The sequence below is a fragment of the Schistocerca serialis genome, chromosome 2 (genome assembly GCF_023864345.2).
Source record: "Schistocerca serialis cubense isolate TAMUIC-IGC-003099 chromosome 2, iqSchSeri2.2, whole genome shotgun sequence".
NCBI lineage: Eukaryota > Metazoa > Arthropoda > Insecta > Orthoptera > Acrididae > Schistocerca > Schistocerca serialis.
In genome coordinates, this window is record NC_064639.1 from 129,515,894 (window position 1) to 129,531,919 (window position 16,026).

General features: G+C 42.4%; 1 protein-coding gene across 1 annotated transcript in view; it reads left to right on the plus strand.

Annotated features, from left to right (window-relative positions):
* The window catches only part of LOC126456825 (platelet-activating factor acetylhydrolase-like), an 84,167-nt gene extending 74,705 nt beyond the window's left edge, over positions 1–9,462 (plus strand). The window contains exons 6-10 of the mRNA XM_050092627.1: positions 2,471–2,584; positions 2,683–2,774; positions 3,305–3,493; positions 8,909–9,048; positions 9,155–9,462. Of these exons, the coding sequence (XP_049948584.1) occupies positions 2,471–2,584; positions 2,683–2,774; positions 3,305–3,493; positions 8,909–9,048; positions 9,155–9,234 (615 nt within the window). The 3' untranslated portion in view covers positions 9,235–9,462. The remainder of the gene's footprint in view (positions 1–2,470; positions 2,585–2,682; positions 2,775–3,304; positions 3,494–8,908; positions 9,049–9,154) is intronic.
* Positions 9,463–16,026: the final 6,564 nt, after the last annotated feature.

The following is a 16,026-nucleotide window of genomic DNA, read 5'->3' on the forward strand; positions in this document are numbered from 1 at the left end:
CAAACTGACATTTCCTACTCAGACCGTGTAGTTCTGCCGCCCAAGCCCGGCAAGATTGATGGGGCTGTTTACGACACCGGTAGAACGCCACACGGGCGGCAACGACGTGGGTGTTTTTTCGGTAATAGTTAGACAATAAGTCACACATTTCTTGGAAGAACAGAGAAGCAGGTTCCCGCAGAGGGGCTAACTGAGATAGCAGCTGATAGATCCATGGGGAAATCCAAGATAGAAATAACGACTTACACATAGGAGCGTCGGCAACACCAAAAGCCAAGAAGTGTTGCCACAAACGCTTCTCGTAATCCTCCCAGTCTTTAGCGGCCTCATCGTAAGGAGGGAATGGAGGCGGAGAAGAGGAAGACAGACGATGAGTAAGCGACGTCGACAATGCCTGAATAGCAGCCGTCAGCTGTGTTTGTTGTACCTGAATAACAGCTGTCAGCTGTGTTTGTTGTTCAATGAGTGCTTGCTTAAGCTGTTCCATGTCTGCCCCGTCACGAACACACAAATCCACATTGCAGTGAAAATATCCAACCTCGTCACCAAAAAGTGCTATAACCATTAATCACCAATAATTGTGTGGATATTCAAACACACTCACTTATGAACAATAGCTGGTTACATGATAGCAACTCAGTATCTCGTATTCGACTGCCGTGCCGTGACATGCGGCCGGCGCCGTTCGTAGCTAGGTGGTGCTCCCGCGCTCAGCCGAGTTGCGGAGCACCTCTATCGCCGTTTGCGCGTACTGTCGTGGCGGCACTGTTAAATGTCATGGCACTGTCACAACACCAATCAAAGCATATTTTGCATGGTTCGGATTTCTTTTCAAACCTTTTCTGTCCATATAAATGTGTTTGCTTGCCATTTTCAAGCACTCATATTTTACTTCATATAAAAAATAAATGAAATGATAAGTTAAGCAGGCACAAGATAAGCCCGGTAGCTGAATGGTCAGCGCGACAGAATGTCAATCCTAAGGGCCCGGGTTCGATTCCCAGCTGGGTTGGAGATTTTCTCCATTCAGAGACTGGGTGTTGTGCTGTCCTAATTATCAGCATTTCATCCTCATCAACACTCTAGTCACCGAAGTGGTGTCAAATTGAAAAACTTGCACCCAGCGAATGGTCTACCTGATGGGAGGCCCTAGTCACATGACATTTATTTACAAGACAAGCACTTGCTTTCGGACTGTTTGCCATAAAAAAAATCATGTTATAAAGAGAAATCATGTTGAGAATGGTATTTTAGTTGATACTAATGCCCTGTGTGATATTATCCTTTTCCATTGGTAATTATTATAGTATTACGTCGGTTGCATTCAAGCATCAGATGCATGAGACCCCCATGTAGTAAATCCCAGTTTTAACATGTTTTAATATTTATGGCACACTTTATATGAATGAATCTTAAAAATAAACTCTCTAAGGAACATTTTGAGCCAATAAAAAGCTTAGGCTAAAACAAATTCTACCCTGGTCTGTCCCCTTAATCTATCTCCTAAGATAAATGTTTAAAGTCAGTGTTGCCTCACATGTTCTAACATTTCTCTGGAATGCAAACTGTACTTATCTGAAGTTGACTTCTACCAGTTTTCAAAAGTATGATGCAGTAATGAAATCCCAAGGATTTTATTTACTTATACAGTCATCTATAGAGATCTATATCTAAAAACAAAGATGATGTGACTTACCAAACGAAAGCGCTGGCACGTCGATAGACACACAAACAAACACAAACATGCACACAAAATTCAAGCTTTCGCAAGAAAACTGTTGCCTCATCAGGAAAGAGATCTCTGCCCAAACTCTTTGTCATTAAATATGTCTGCTTGTGTCTGTATATGTGTGGACGGATATGTGTGTGTGTGTGCGAGTGTATACCCGTCCTTTTTTCCCCCTAAGGTAAGTCTTTCCGCTCCCGGGATTGGAATGACTCCTTACCCTCTCCCTTAAAACCCACATCCTTTCGTCCTTCCCTCCCCTTCCCTCTTTCCTGATGAGGCAACAGTTTGTTGCGAAAGCTTGAATTTTGTGTGTATGTTTGTGTTTGTTTGTGTGTCTATCAACGTGCCAGCACTTTCATTTGGTAAGTCACATCATCTTTGTTTTTAGATATATTTTTCCCATGTGGAATGTTTCCCTCTATTAATTCATATCATCTATAGAGATCGTTACTCATGAAGAAGCTGATAACTACTTTAAAGTTTCTCATTTCAGTAAACAGTATTATTCAGTTTCTACTATTAATTGCAAATCAGTCCTATTCCTAAGCAGTAGATAAATTTCTCTTTTGTCAGTATTTTACTAAAACATCTTCACTTTACCCTGTTTCTCATCATTTACTCACATCATTGAAGTAGCTGAACCTGGTGTAAATTATATTATATCAAGCATTCCACTCTTATAAGTAATGCTTACATATATTAGAAAGCTATGTAATCTTTTCCTCCTACTTTGCATTTCAGATTAAGAAAAGAGCGAGTGAGTGTGTTAAAGCTGTTGACCTGCTAGAGAGGATAAATGCGGGATCTAATGTGGAAAATATTCTCGACAATGGCTTCCTTCTGACTCAGCTTAAGGTAAATGACGAAAATTAATTTAATTCCTTTTTAGTTCTTACTTTATTTGTGCACTTTATCTAAAGGACTTATACACAATTTTTGTAATTCCCATGTAGGATCGCTTGGATCTGAGTAATCTGGTTATGATGGGGCATTCATTCGGTGGTGGTACAGCCCTGCTGGCCCTAGGGACAGATTCTCGATTTAGGTAAGATTCTCCCAATTTTTATTTTGCTTTACCTGCTTGCCATAATCCTGATATACTTTTTCTTATGGATGACACTTATACCCGTCAGTGTGTTGGTTTGGTACGCAACAGCACACCAGATGTTGATTTGGTTGAAGTTCCAACATTTAAAAATGTGCTCTTGGCAAGTGATTAGTCAGCACTATTGAAATATGACCTTGCTTCAAACATCCCTGTTAGTATGTCAGGAACGCATGGGTGTCATGTTTTTGTTTTCACCATGTAGAATATTTTGCATGAGTTGATGGCAGCTTTACGTAACACTAATTTTAAGGCAGTACTGGTAATGACTATGTTGATCTAAAATATATGACATCAACCACTCCTAACATGTTCATAGCAGTCTTGGTCCTCGGTTAATTTAAATAACTAACAACCTGTGTAATAAGGAGAAAATTAAATTCCCCCAATATTACACCCATAGTTCATAATTCTGTAAATCTAAACACAACATTGCTGTTTGTTTAAAGAAAATCTACTACTTGTTTCAGGCTTGGCATAATTTTGGATGGTTGGATGTTTGCTCTAAAGGAAGAAATTGACTTGCCAAAGAAGGTTACTCAACCAGTAATTTTCATCAACACACAGACTTTCCAAATACCAGCAAATGTCTCAGTCATGCAAAGATTTATAGAAGAGAGACCAACACAAAACACAGAACGAGCAGGATATACAATAAGGTATGATTAATACTGTCATACCATAATGTTATTGAATGTTCTTTTGATTCCTGCTTCTGTACTGATAATATTTGAACTTTATTATTCTTTAATCTTTGACCATAGTTTTGTTATGATATTAGATATATCAGAGCATGCATACATAAAAAGCTAATAGGGCTTCACAGACAACAGAAATTAAAGCAATATACAATATTTAAAATCCGTTAAAATATGCATACACAGTTGTTAATACACAAACTTAAAAGGGAGGAAGTGATACTTCAGACACAGAGGAGCAGTCAACTAGGTGTGTAAAGCAACTACTATAAATATTTCCTCTATTTTCAAACAGTGGAAAGTCTAAGATGAAATAACAACAATGTTATGAGTGCTACTTACCCTACAGAGAAGACACTGAGTCACAGACAGGCACAGTGAGAAGACTGCTATACATTCAAACACTCGGACAAAAAGTTCTTCTTCTGAAATAGAATGCACACACACACACACACACACACACACACACACACATGCGTACACACACACACACACACACACACACACACACCAACATGATTCACACACACACACGTCTACTCTTTCTGGCTGCCAGAGACGATATATGAATATAATGGAGGGAAACATTCCACGTGGGAAAAATATATCTAAAAACAAAGACGATGTAACTTACCAAACGAAAGCCTTGGCATGTTGATAGACACACAAACAAACACAAAAACACACACACAAAATTTCACGCCGATCACCTGCCACCCTACCTAACACCTCTTTCCTCATTACCTTCGTCAGCTTCATCCTGACTCACAACTTCTTCACTTTCGAAGGCCAGACATACCAACAATTAAAGAGAACAGCCATGGGTACCAGGATGGCCCCCTCGTACGTCAACCTATTCATGGGTCACTTAGAGGAAGCCTTCTTGGTTACCCAGGCCTGCAAACCCAAAGTTTGGTACAGATTTATTGATGACATCTTCATGATCTGGACTCACAGTGAAGAAGAACTCCAGAATTTCCTCTCCAACCTCAACTCCTTTGGTTCCATCAGATTCACCTGGTCCTACTCCAAATCCCATGCCACTTCCCTTGACATTGACCTCCATCTGTCCAATGGCCAGCTTCACACGTCCATCCACATCAAACCCACCAATAAGCAACAGTACCTCCATTATGACAGCTGCCACCCATTCCACATCAGACGGTCCCTTCCCTACATGCTAGGTCTTCGTGGCAAACGAATCTGCTCCAGTCCGGAATCCCTGAACCATTACACCAACAACCTGAAAACAGCTTTCGCATCCCGCAACTACCCTCCCGACCTGGTACAGAAGCAAATAACCAGAGCCACTTCCTCATCCCCTCAAACCCAGAACCTCCCATAGAAGAACCCCAAAAGTGCCCCACTTGTGACAGGATACTTTCCGGGACTGGATCAGACTCTGAATGTGGCTCTCCAGCAGGGATACGACTTCCTCAAATCCTGTCCTGAAATGAGGTCCATCCTTCATAAAATCCTCCCCATGCCACCAAGAGTGTCTTTCCACCATCCACCTAACCTTCATAACCTCTTGGTTCATCCCTATGAAATCCCCAAACCACCTTCCCTACCCTCTGGCTCCTACCCTTGTAACCGCCCCCATTGTAAAACCTGTCCCATGCACCCTCCCACCACCACCTACTCCAGTCCTGTAACCCGGAAGATGTACACGATCAAAGGCAGAGCCACGTGTGAAAGCACCCACATGATTTACCAACTGACCTGCCTACACTGTGAAGCCTCAACCTCCGCTAATTTCAAGTTGCCGCCACTCATACCTCACCTGTCATTCAACAACATCTTTGCCTCTGTACTTCCGCCTCGACTGACATCTCTGCCCAAACTCTTTGCCTTTACAAATGTGTGCTTGTGTCTGTATATGTGCGGATGGATATGTGTGTGTGTGTGTGTGTGTTGTGTGTGTGTGTGTGTGTGTGTGTGTGTGTGCGAGTGTATACCTGTCCTTTTTTCCCCCTAAGGTAAGTCGTTCCGCTCCCTGGATTGGAATGACTCCTTACCCTCTCCCTTAAACCATATCCTTTCGTCTTTCCCTCTCTTTCCCTCTTTCCTGACGAAGCAACCTGGGGTTGTGAAAGCTTGAATTTTGTGTGTGCGTGTTTGTGTGTCCATCAACATGCCAACGCTTTCATTTGGTAAGTTACATCATCTTTGTTTTTAGATATATTTTTTCCACGTGGAATGTTTCCCTCTATTTTTTTTTATATATATATATAATAGAGGGAAACATTCCACATGGGAATCTTTCCTGATGAGGCAACAGTTTGTTGCGAAAGCTGGAATTTTGTGTGTATGTTTGTGTTTATTTGTGTGTCTATCGACCTGCCAGCGCTTTCGTTTGGTAAGTCACATCATCTTTCTATATATATATATCCATCCGCACATAAACAGACACAAGCAGACATTTGACAAACAAAAGTGCTGGCAGGTTGATAGACACATGAACAAACACAAACATACACACAAAATTCAAGCATTCGCAACAAACAGTTGCTTCAACAGGAAAGAGGGAAGGAGAGGGAAAGACGAAAGGATGTGGGTTTTAAGGGAGAGGGTAAGGAGTCATTCCAATCCCGGGAGCGGAAAGAATTACCTTAGGGGGAATAAAGGACAGGTATACACTCGCACACACACACACATATCCATCCGCTCTGGTTATTTGCTTCTGTACCAGGTCGGGAGGGTAGTTGCGGGATGCGAAAGCTGTTTTCAGGTTGTTGGTGTAATGGTTCAGGGATTCCGGACTGGAGCAGATTCGTTTGCCACGAAGACCTAGGCTGTAGGGAAGGGACCGTTTGATGTGGAATGGGTGGCAGCTGTCATAATGGAGGTACTGTTGCTTGTTGGTGGGTTTGATGTGGACGGATGTGTGAAGCTGGCCATTGGACAGATGGAGGTCAACGTCAAGGAAAGTGGCATGGGATTTAGAGTAGGACCAGGTGAATCTGATGGAACCAAAGGAGTTGAGGTTGGAGAGGAAATTCTGGAGTTCTTCTTCACTGTGAGTCCAGATCATGAAGATGTCATCAATAAATCTGTACCAAACTTTGGGTTTGCTGGCCTGGGTAACCAAGAAGGCTTCCTCTAAGCGACCCACGGATAGGTTGGCGTACGAGGGGGCCATCCTGGTACCCATGGCTGTTCCCTTTAATTGTTGGTATGTCTGGCCTTCAAAAGTGAAGAAGTTGTGGGTCAGGATGAAGCTGGCTAAGGTAATGAGGAAAGAGGTTTTAGGTAGAGTGGCAGTGATCGGCGTGAAAGGAAGTGCTCCATCACAGCGAGGCCCTGGACGTGCGGAATATTTGTGTATAAAGAAGTGGCATCAATGGTTACAAGGATGGTTTCCGGGGGTAACAGACTGGGTAAGGATTCTAGGCATTCGAGAAAGTGGTTGGTGTCTTTGATGAAGGATGGGAGACTGCATGTAATGGGTTGAAGGTGTTGATCTACGTAGGCAGAGATACGTTCTGTGGGGGCTTGGTAACCAGCTACAATGGGGCGGCTGGGATGATTGGGTTTGTGAATTTTAGGAAGAAGGTAGAAGGTAGGGGTGCGGGGTGTCGGTGGGGTCAGGAGGTTGATGGAGTCAGGTGAAAGGTTTTGTAGGGGGCCTAAGGTTCTGAGGATTCCTTGAATCTCAGCCTGGACATCAGGAGTTGGATTACCTTGGCAAACTTTGTATGTGGTGTTGTATGAAAGCTGACGCAGTCCCTCAGCCACATACTCCCGACGATCAAGTACCACTGTCGTGGAACCCTTGTCCGCCGGAAGAATGACGATGGAACAGTCAGCCTACAGATCACGGATAGCTTGGGCTTCAGCAGTGGTGATGTTGGGAGTAGAATGAAGGTTTCTTAAGAAGGATTGAGAGGCAAGGCTGGAAGTCAGAAATTCCTGGAAGGTTTGGAGGGGGTGATTTTGAGGAAGAGGAGGTGGGTCCCGCTGTAACGGAGGACGCAACTGTTCCAGGCAGGGTTCAATTTGGATAGTGTCTTGGGGAGTTGGATCATTAGGAGTAGGATTAGGATCATTTTTCTTCATGGCAAAGTGATATTTGCAGCAGAGAGTACGAGTGTAGGACAGTAAATCTTTGACGAGGGCTGTTTGGTTGAATCTGGGAGTGGGGTTGAAGGTGAGGCCTTTGGATAGGATAGAGGTTTCGGATTGGGAGAGAGGTTTGGAGGAAAGGTTAACTACTGAATTTGGGTGTTGTGGTTCCAGATTGTGTTGATTGGAATTTTGAGGTTTTGGAGGGAGTGGAGCTGGAAGTGGGAGATTGAGTAGATGGGAGAGCCTAGCTTATCACAGAACCTTCGAAGTCTCTGGCTCAGTCCTTCCACTTGACTTGAACCAAGTGGCCGCCATCAGTTCTGGGTCAATGCTGCAAACTGTGAGCTTTGTCAAAACTCAATGCACAAGGCTGATCTTCTCAACCTTCTCTGCCTCTCATTGGAATGCCAAGTGTAACTTTGGAGCCCAGACAACAGGCATCATTTGTTCCGATGTGAGCAACAATCTGCAGTTGGTTGCACCATGTTCCCTGATTGGCTGCCAGAATAACCTCTTCAACATGTTGAATGAGGCTCCCAGCCACACACAAAGTGCACCGGGTGTCCTTTTGTGCCCCTTTTTGCCATTTCCCTAAGGGGTACCATCAGTCACCACATGTTTCAACTGCTGATGATTACCCTTTTGAATTTGCCTCCTCTTGACACCAGACAAAACAAGTTTCTCCAAAACAGGTGAAGTGAGTCCTACTAGAGTCCCAAGGTTGAGAACCACTGCCCTCATTCCACCACCCTCTGGATTTACCCTCTGATAACAACAATAATTACATTATTCTTTCCACTTTCATTTCTCTTCTTCTTTTAATACATGTTTGGTTCTAACTCTGTGCCTTCTATCATATCTGAACTGTTCCTGACACAGTACATACAAGTTTATTGTATTTTACCTCCTACTCACTGAGACACAAAAGGCGGTCCCTGCTAATGTAGAATCTGAGGTGCTTGCTTCCCCTTTCCAAACTTCCTTAAAAAATTCCATTTTCTCTATGAAGAAGGAATATAAAGTTTCAAATGCTATGATTACTGTTGTAAGCATTTCTAAAAGTCATACTAGAAAGTCTAAAGTTCCTCAATAGAAATAGGTAAAGCTTAGTAAAACATTACAGAGAAGGAAAATGCAAACTTATCTACCAATTCAATGCAACTCTAAATCGCTTACTTACATCAAATATTTGATCTCATTACTTTATTTATTGTAATTTATTACCAAATAGAACAGTATAAGGAAATGCATAAAGCCAACTACAGAGCTGAGAAAATGATTTTATTCAAGATGGATGTTATGTTACAGAGCAACAACACATGAAAGTCAGTCAGATACGCCATTTCTCCTAGGCTACTGGCTCAATCTCACCATGAAGAAGATAAATGCTTTAACTGCAATAAGGGTTAATAATCATCTAATACTGGATTTTCTTCAGAGGCATATTGGTAGGGAAATAAGTAATTTTAACTAACGCTTTGCATGAAGTGAATTTAAACCTATTAAGTAATTAAACTCATAATTTATCTGTGTCTTTACAACTTTTTTTTCCAGGTGTCCCTGAGGAGAACAGAAGCCAAGAATACCTCAAAACACAGTCTCATCATATCGCCAAAGCACTTGCCATCATTTGAATCACATGACAGAATATTAAGCTGAACTCATTGACTGGTTGTAAATAAGTAATTGACCAAAGGGCCAAGCACTTGGCATTACTAGTAAATAGTTACAACTCTTGTGCTAGTGGCAGCATTCACTTTTGTCCAACACAAAGAGGTTTTTGTGATGTGTAATGTATCTCTGTTTGACAAAAAATGTGTAAAAGGCCACAAATAAAATGCAGCACAAAACCTGATGTGAAATTGTATGTTAGCATTATTGTACATAAAAACAAATACAGATTAATGATGTAAATCTTACTGTAAAATATCATTAAAACTGTAATTCAAACATTCAGTAAATACAGCAGTAAATGTGTCCTTAATATCAAGGAAATAGGAAATGAATGACAATATGGAGGAAAAATCATAAGTTGTGGTTGGTATCACATTCACAGTTTATCTGCATTCAGTGTTGTTCATCTCTTGCAGTAAACGCAACTTTTGTGGACTGGAGGTACAACATATGTAGTTGCACAACTCAACCTTTCTAACACTGCCTGCCCCTTTATGATATAAGTTGGCCACATAGACCATGAAAGGCATTATTTATTCACTCCCTACAGCTTGAAAAGTTACTGCCAGCCATCATATGTCCACATAAGAAAAATGAATTCTAATTTCTTAATCAACTCACAGCACCAGTACGTGTACAGCTTTAACAACTACAAGGACACAGTTAAAAATTAGCAAGGCAGTAGATATAGAGAAAATATACACTTACTTTTGATGTAGTTCTCTTTTATAGGTCAATATACTTTGCCCTATGTATTTCTTGATAATAAATTCCATTCCTGATTAATGATTCCATAGGTTCCACAAAATACCCACTGGATGGAAAACATTTACAGTCATAAATTTATTTCGATGAGGGAATATGTGGACATCACAGTGTGACAAATCTGTTGAATAGAGTGGGTGTTTGAACAACTCATATTTCAGTTCTATCAAATTTCCTATTGCCCAAGCACTTTTGCAATTCAGGTCTCATCTCTCTGTTTCTCTTCTGCATCGAGTTGATGCAGAACAGTTGCATAGTGAGGTAATGCTCCACCATTTGTAAGATTATAAATAGACTCTTTTTTTGCATCCCAGATGACATTGCTCATAAGCTGTCTATTAGCTGCAGTTGACTTTGCTCTTTTTTGGTGCCTGCACACATGATTGAAATTTCATTTCTGGTCCAAAGTGGTGGACCCACATCTTATACAATGTAGAAAACGGCACAAAAATATTTTGGTTGTGTCTGAATGGTCACAACATTGCTGACAAATTTATTTTAGCTACCATATTATAGACAGAATTGGGCAAATCTAGCACCCACATTTCATTAAGCTTTATTATAGCCAATTCTTCAGATTACATGTACTTTTCATTACATACATAAGTAGTGAGAACATCCAGAAGAAAGTAACAAGGCAGAAAACCAAAATACACAATATATATTACAAAGAAAATAGATATGCTAATGTACCTTTCACACATCCCAAGTGAAATGTTCCATATGGATGTGGACTAAGTTATAAAATCTTTTCATTTAAAAGGAAATAACAATTTTGTCACAAAACATGTAAATGTATCATACATGGAGGTGCATATAATACTTTTTAGGCTATTGTAGCCACAGATAATCAAAGACAAAAAGCAGTTACAAAACTTATTCACATTGACCACCTTACTCCACTGAAGATGACAGATTTTATGTAATGCTCTTGTAGTTTGCTATTATTGTTACACTGTAACCAGAATAAAGTCTAAATTTCAAAGCAGGATAAGCAATTAAGTATGACACTTAAGCACTGAAAGCGTGTTTATTATGTACACCAATGCACAACCAAAACATAACTGAACTCCTGGATGGAGGGTTCGGCTACTTATACAAACATCAAATATTCCAGAATATACAAACATTAAATACAGAAGTTTTGAGAGCCTTCCAGAATTGGTAAATACTAAGTGACAAGCAATAGCAGGTGGTCAGGTTTGAAATGGTGACCCATGACAGGCCAGTTGTCAATGCTAACAGCAATGCCACACTGCATGCAATATGGCTTGTAGCATTGCTCTCTCTCCTGGAGAAATTGCCCCACTGTTTCAGATGTTATTATTAGAGCCAGCTGCAGCACTGTGAATATAGACCTTGTTGATGATCCTCTGTATGGCAGCACTGGCAGAGCCTCACATTCTAGTCATGTTGTCACACCCTCTTTACTGTGATAAACATCGAAGGTAGCATCTCTCATCAAAACTTTGGGATTGTGGGGCGTATCTTCAGTTTCCCTGAATGAAAAGCACTCATCATCGATCTGCAGCTCAGGATTGTAGTATAGCTTCATATGGAGGATATGGGTGACATCCCTACACTTTTGTCTGCTTGATGAAGGACCAGAATCTTCAACTTTGTATGAGACATAAGACAAGCAATGAAGGATATGGTACTATCCAACATAGCAAAGGGGGCTAGGAAAGTCCGATTTGTTAAAGAGGACTTTAAAGCGACTCATGTTTTTAATCTATTTTGAAAATATCTATAAAGAATGAAAAGCCATTTTATTCAAAATGGTCTTAGTGTTTTCACCAAATGGAGATATAGTCTATGTATGAGTGCTGCGTTTTGGCAAACCACTAAGAAGCAGTCATGCTCCAATCTCCCTTCACCCTTGAAGGTCATTTTACACTCTTCTTCTTTCAGTCTGGATGTAGAATGTGAGCTGAGGAAATGATCAGGAATTTGGGGCACCATAACTATTACTGACAGGGCTTTTGGAATAAAGAGATCTCTGTTCGACAGAGAAGCTAGTGAAAGTGCAAAGGATCTGGAATTATTCAAACTTACACTTTCCCAAATTTCCTCATGCATCTGTCACTTCTTGAAATGTAAGAAAGATCATTTTCTGTATCGAAAAATGTCACAGTAGACAAATGCATGAGTCAAAATGAGGAGAATTTTGATTATTATTTATTTATCGTATGGCTTCAATCCAGCTCTTTTCATTTAAATAGAGGGTCTGCATCTTTAAGGAAACTGGAATCCGTGAGGAAACAAAGGTATTCAGAAGAAGTTGGCTATGGGCTATAGTAAAGGACCAACCTCGGCATTTGCCTAAACTGAAAATGGGAAACCACAGAAAACCATTCTCATGGTTGTTGGCACTTTGATTCAAACCATCCTACCTCCTGAATCCAGGGAGCACTAGCTCAATGGCTCAAAACACAGAGCCACCCCAAGTCAGTGGAGAATTTGGAAAAAAAATGTTGTTGTGCGTTATTTTAAAACAAAACAAAATGCATCACAACAAAACATTGAATTCTGACATAGCGTGCTTTTCCTTCAATTGTGCATGTTCAGTCATTGGATAGATATATAATAGGGAAACATTCCACACGGGAAAAATATATTTAAAAACAAAGATGATGTAACTTACCATACAAAAGCGGTGGCAGGTAGATAGAAACACAAATAAACACATACATACACACAAAATCCTAGCTTTCGCAACCAATGGTTGCTTTGTCAGGAAAGAGGGAAGGAGAGGGAAAGACGAAAGGATGTGGGTTTTAAGGGAAAGGGTAAGGAGTCATTCCAATCCCAGAAGCGGAAAGACTTACCTTAGGGGGAAAAAAGGACATGTATACACTCGCACACACACACATATCCATCCGCACATACACAGACACAAGCAGACATTTGTAAAGACAAAGAGTTTGGGCAGAGATGTCAGTCGAAGCGGAAGTAAAGAGGCGAAGATGTTGTTGAAAGACAGGTGAGGTATGAGCGGCGGCAACTTGAAATTAGCAGAGGTTGAGGCCTGGCGGATAACGAGAAGAGAGGATATACTGAAGGGCAAGTTCCCATCTCCGGAGTTCTGACAGGTTGGTGTTAGTGGGAAGTATCCAGATAACCCGGACGGTGTAACACTGTGCCAAGAAGTGCTGGCCGTGCACCAAGGCATGTTTAGCCGCAGGGTGATCCTCATTACCAACAAACACTGTCTGCCTGTGTCCATTCATGCGAATGGACAGTTTGTTGCTGGTCATTCCCACATAGAAAGCTTCACAGTGTAGGCAGGTCAGTTGGTAAATCACGTGGGTGCTTTCACACGTGGCTCTGCCTTTGATCGTGTACACCTTCCGGGTTACAGGACTGGAGTAGGTAGTGGTGAGAGGGTTCATTGGACAGGTTTTACACTGGGGGCGGTTACAAGGGTAGGAGCCAGAGGGTAAGGAAGGTGGTTTGGGGATTTCATAGGGATGAACTAAGAGGTTATGAAGGTTAGGTGGACGGTGGAAAGACACTCTTCGTGGAGTGGGGAGGATTTCATTAAGGATGGATCTCATTTCAGGGCAGGATTTGAGGAAGTCGTATCCCTGCTGGAGAGCCACATTCAGAGTCTGATCCAGTCCCGGAAAGTATTCTGTCACAAGTGGGGCACTTTCGGGGTTCTTCTGTGGGAGGTTCTGGGTCTGAAGGGATGAGGAAGTGGCTCTGGTTATTTGCTTCTGTACCAGGTCGGGAGGGTAGTTGCGGGATGTGAAAGCTGTTTTCAGGTTGTTGGTGTAATCGTTCAGGGATTCCGGACTGGAGCAGATTCGTTTGCCACGAAGACCTAGCATGTAGGGAAGGAACCGTTTGATGTGGAATGGGTGGCAGCTGTCATAATGGAGGTACTGTTGCTTGTTGGTGGGTTTGATGTGGACAGATGTGTGAAGCTGGCCATTGGACAGATGGAGGTCAACGTCAAGGAAAGTGGCATGGGGTTTGGAGTAGGACCAGGTGAATCTGATGGAACCAAAGGAGTTGAGGTTGGAGAGGAAGTTCTGGAGTTCTTCTTCACTGTGAGTCCAGATCATGAAGATGTCATCAATAAATCTGTACCAAACTTTGGGTTGGCAGGCCTGGGTAACCAAGAAGGCTTCTTCTAAGCGACCCATGGATAGGTTGGCGTACGAGGGGGCCATCCTGGTACCCATCCTTGTGACTTACCATACAAAAGCGGTGGCAGGTCGATAGAAACACAAACAAACACATACATACACACAAAATTCTAGCTTTCGCAACCAATGGTTGCTTCGTCAGGAAAGAGGGAAGGAGAGGGAAAGACGAAAGGATGTGGGTTTTAAGGGAGAGGGTAAGGAGTCATTCCTATCCCGGGAACGGAAAGACTTACCTTAGGGGGAAAAAAGGACAGGTATACACTCGCACACACACGCATATCCATCCGCACATACACAGACACAAGCAGACATTTGTAAAGGCAAAGAGTTTGGGCAGAGATGTCAGTCGAGCGGAAGTACAGAGGCAAAGATGTTGTTGAAAGACAGGTGAGGTATGAGCAGCGGCAAATTGAAATTAGCAGAGATTGAGGCCTGGTGGGTAACGAGAAGAGAGGATATACTGAAGGGCAAGTTCCCATCTCCGGAGTTCTGACAGGTTGGTGTTAGTGGGAAGTATCCAGATAACCCGGACAGTGTAACACTGTGCCAAGATGTGCTGGCCGTGCACCAAGGCATGTTTAGCCACAGGTTGATCCTCATTACCAACAAACACTGTCTGCCTGTGTCCATTCATGCGAATGGACAGTTTGTTGCTGGTCATTCCCACATAGAAAGCTTCGCAGTGTAGGCAGGTCAGTTGGTAAATCACGTGGGTGCTTTCACACGTGGCTCTGCCTTTGATCGTGTACACCTTCCGGGTTACAGGACTGGAGTAGGTGGTGGTGGGAGGGTGCATTGGACAGGTTTTACACCGGGGGCGGTTACAAGGGTAGTAAGGTTATTTACATTCCCTCTGCAAACATGCCTTCGCCCTAGCCAGATTACGTTCCCATATTTTATTTTCTCAGGCTTGTCTGACATTTGGCATTACCCCCAAAGGCCTCACACTTAAAGTTCCCATCTCTGGCTGCAACCCTTCTTTCCATCAGTCCCTATACCAGTTCCAAATTGAACAATCCATTGCCCTCACCCACCTAATCCTTCACCTACACATCAACTCAGCCAATGAACACACCCGTCAACTCCTATCCTTAATAAAAGTCCTCAATCTTTCCTCTCCCTCATCCACGCCAGCTGTTCAAAGCATCCTCCTACAGGCCAACTGCAAATTAGAACAGCATGCCACCCTCCACCTCAAAAAATTATCCAATCTCCTGGTTTCCCACCTCCGGAAAGGCAACTCACTCGCCCTTCACAAGCTTTCCAGCAAACCTCAACCTCCTCTCATTGCACACAAACCCAGTCTCTCCCATCTACTCAATCTCCCACTTCCAGCTCCACTCCCTCCAAAACTCAAAATTCCAATAAACGCAATCTGGAACCACAACACCCCAATTCAGTAGTTAACCTTTCCTCCGAACCTCTCTCCCAATCCGAAACCTCTGTCCTGTCCAAAGGCCTCACCTTCAGCCCCACTCCCAGATTCAACCAAACAGACCTCGTCAAAGATTTATTGTCCTACACTTGTACTCTCTGCTGGAAATATCACTTTGCCACAAAGAAAAATGATCCTAATCCTACTCCTAATGATCCAACTCCCCAAGACACTATCCAAATTGAACCCTGCCTGGAACAGTTCCGTCCTCCGTCACAGCGGGACCCACCTCCTCTTCCTCAAAATCACCCTCTCCAAACCTACCAGGAATTTCTGACTTCCAGCCTTGCTTCTCAATCCTTCTTAAAAAACCTTAATCCTACTCCCAACGTCACCACTGCTGAAGCCAAAGCTATCCATGATCTGCAGGCTGACCTATCCATCATCATTCTTCCGGC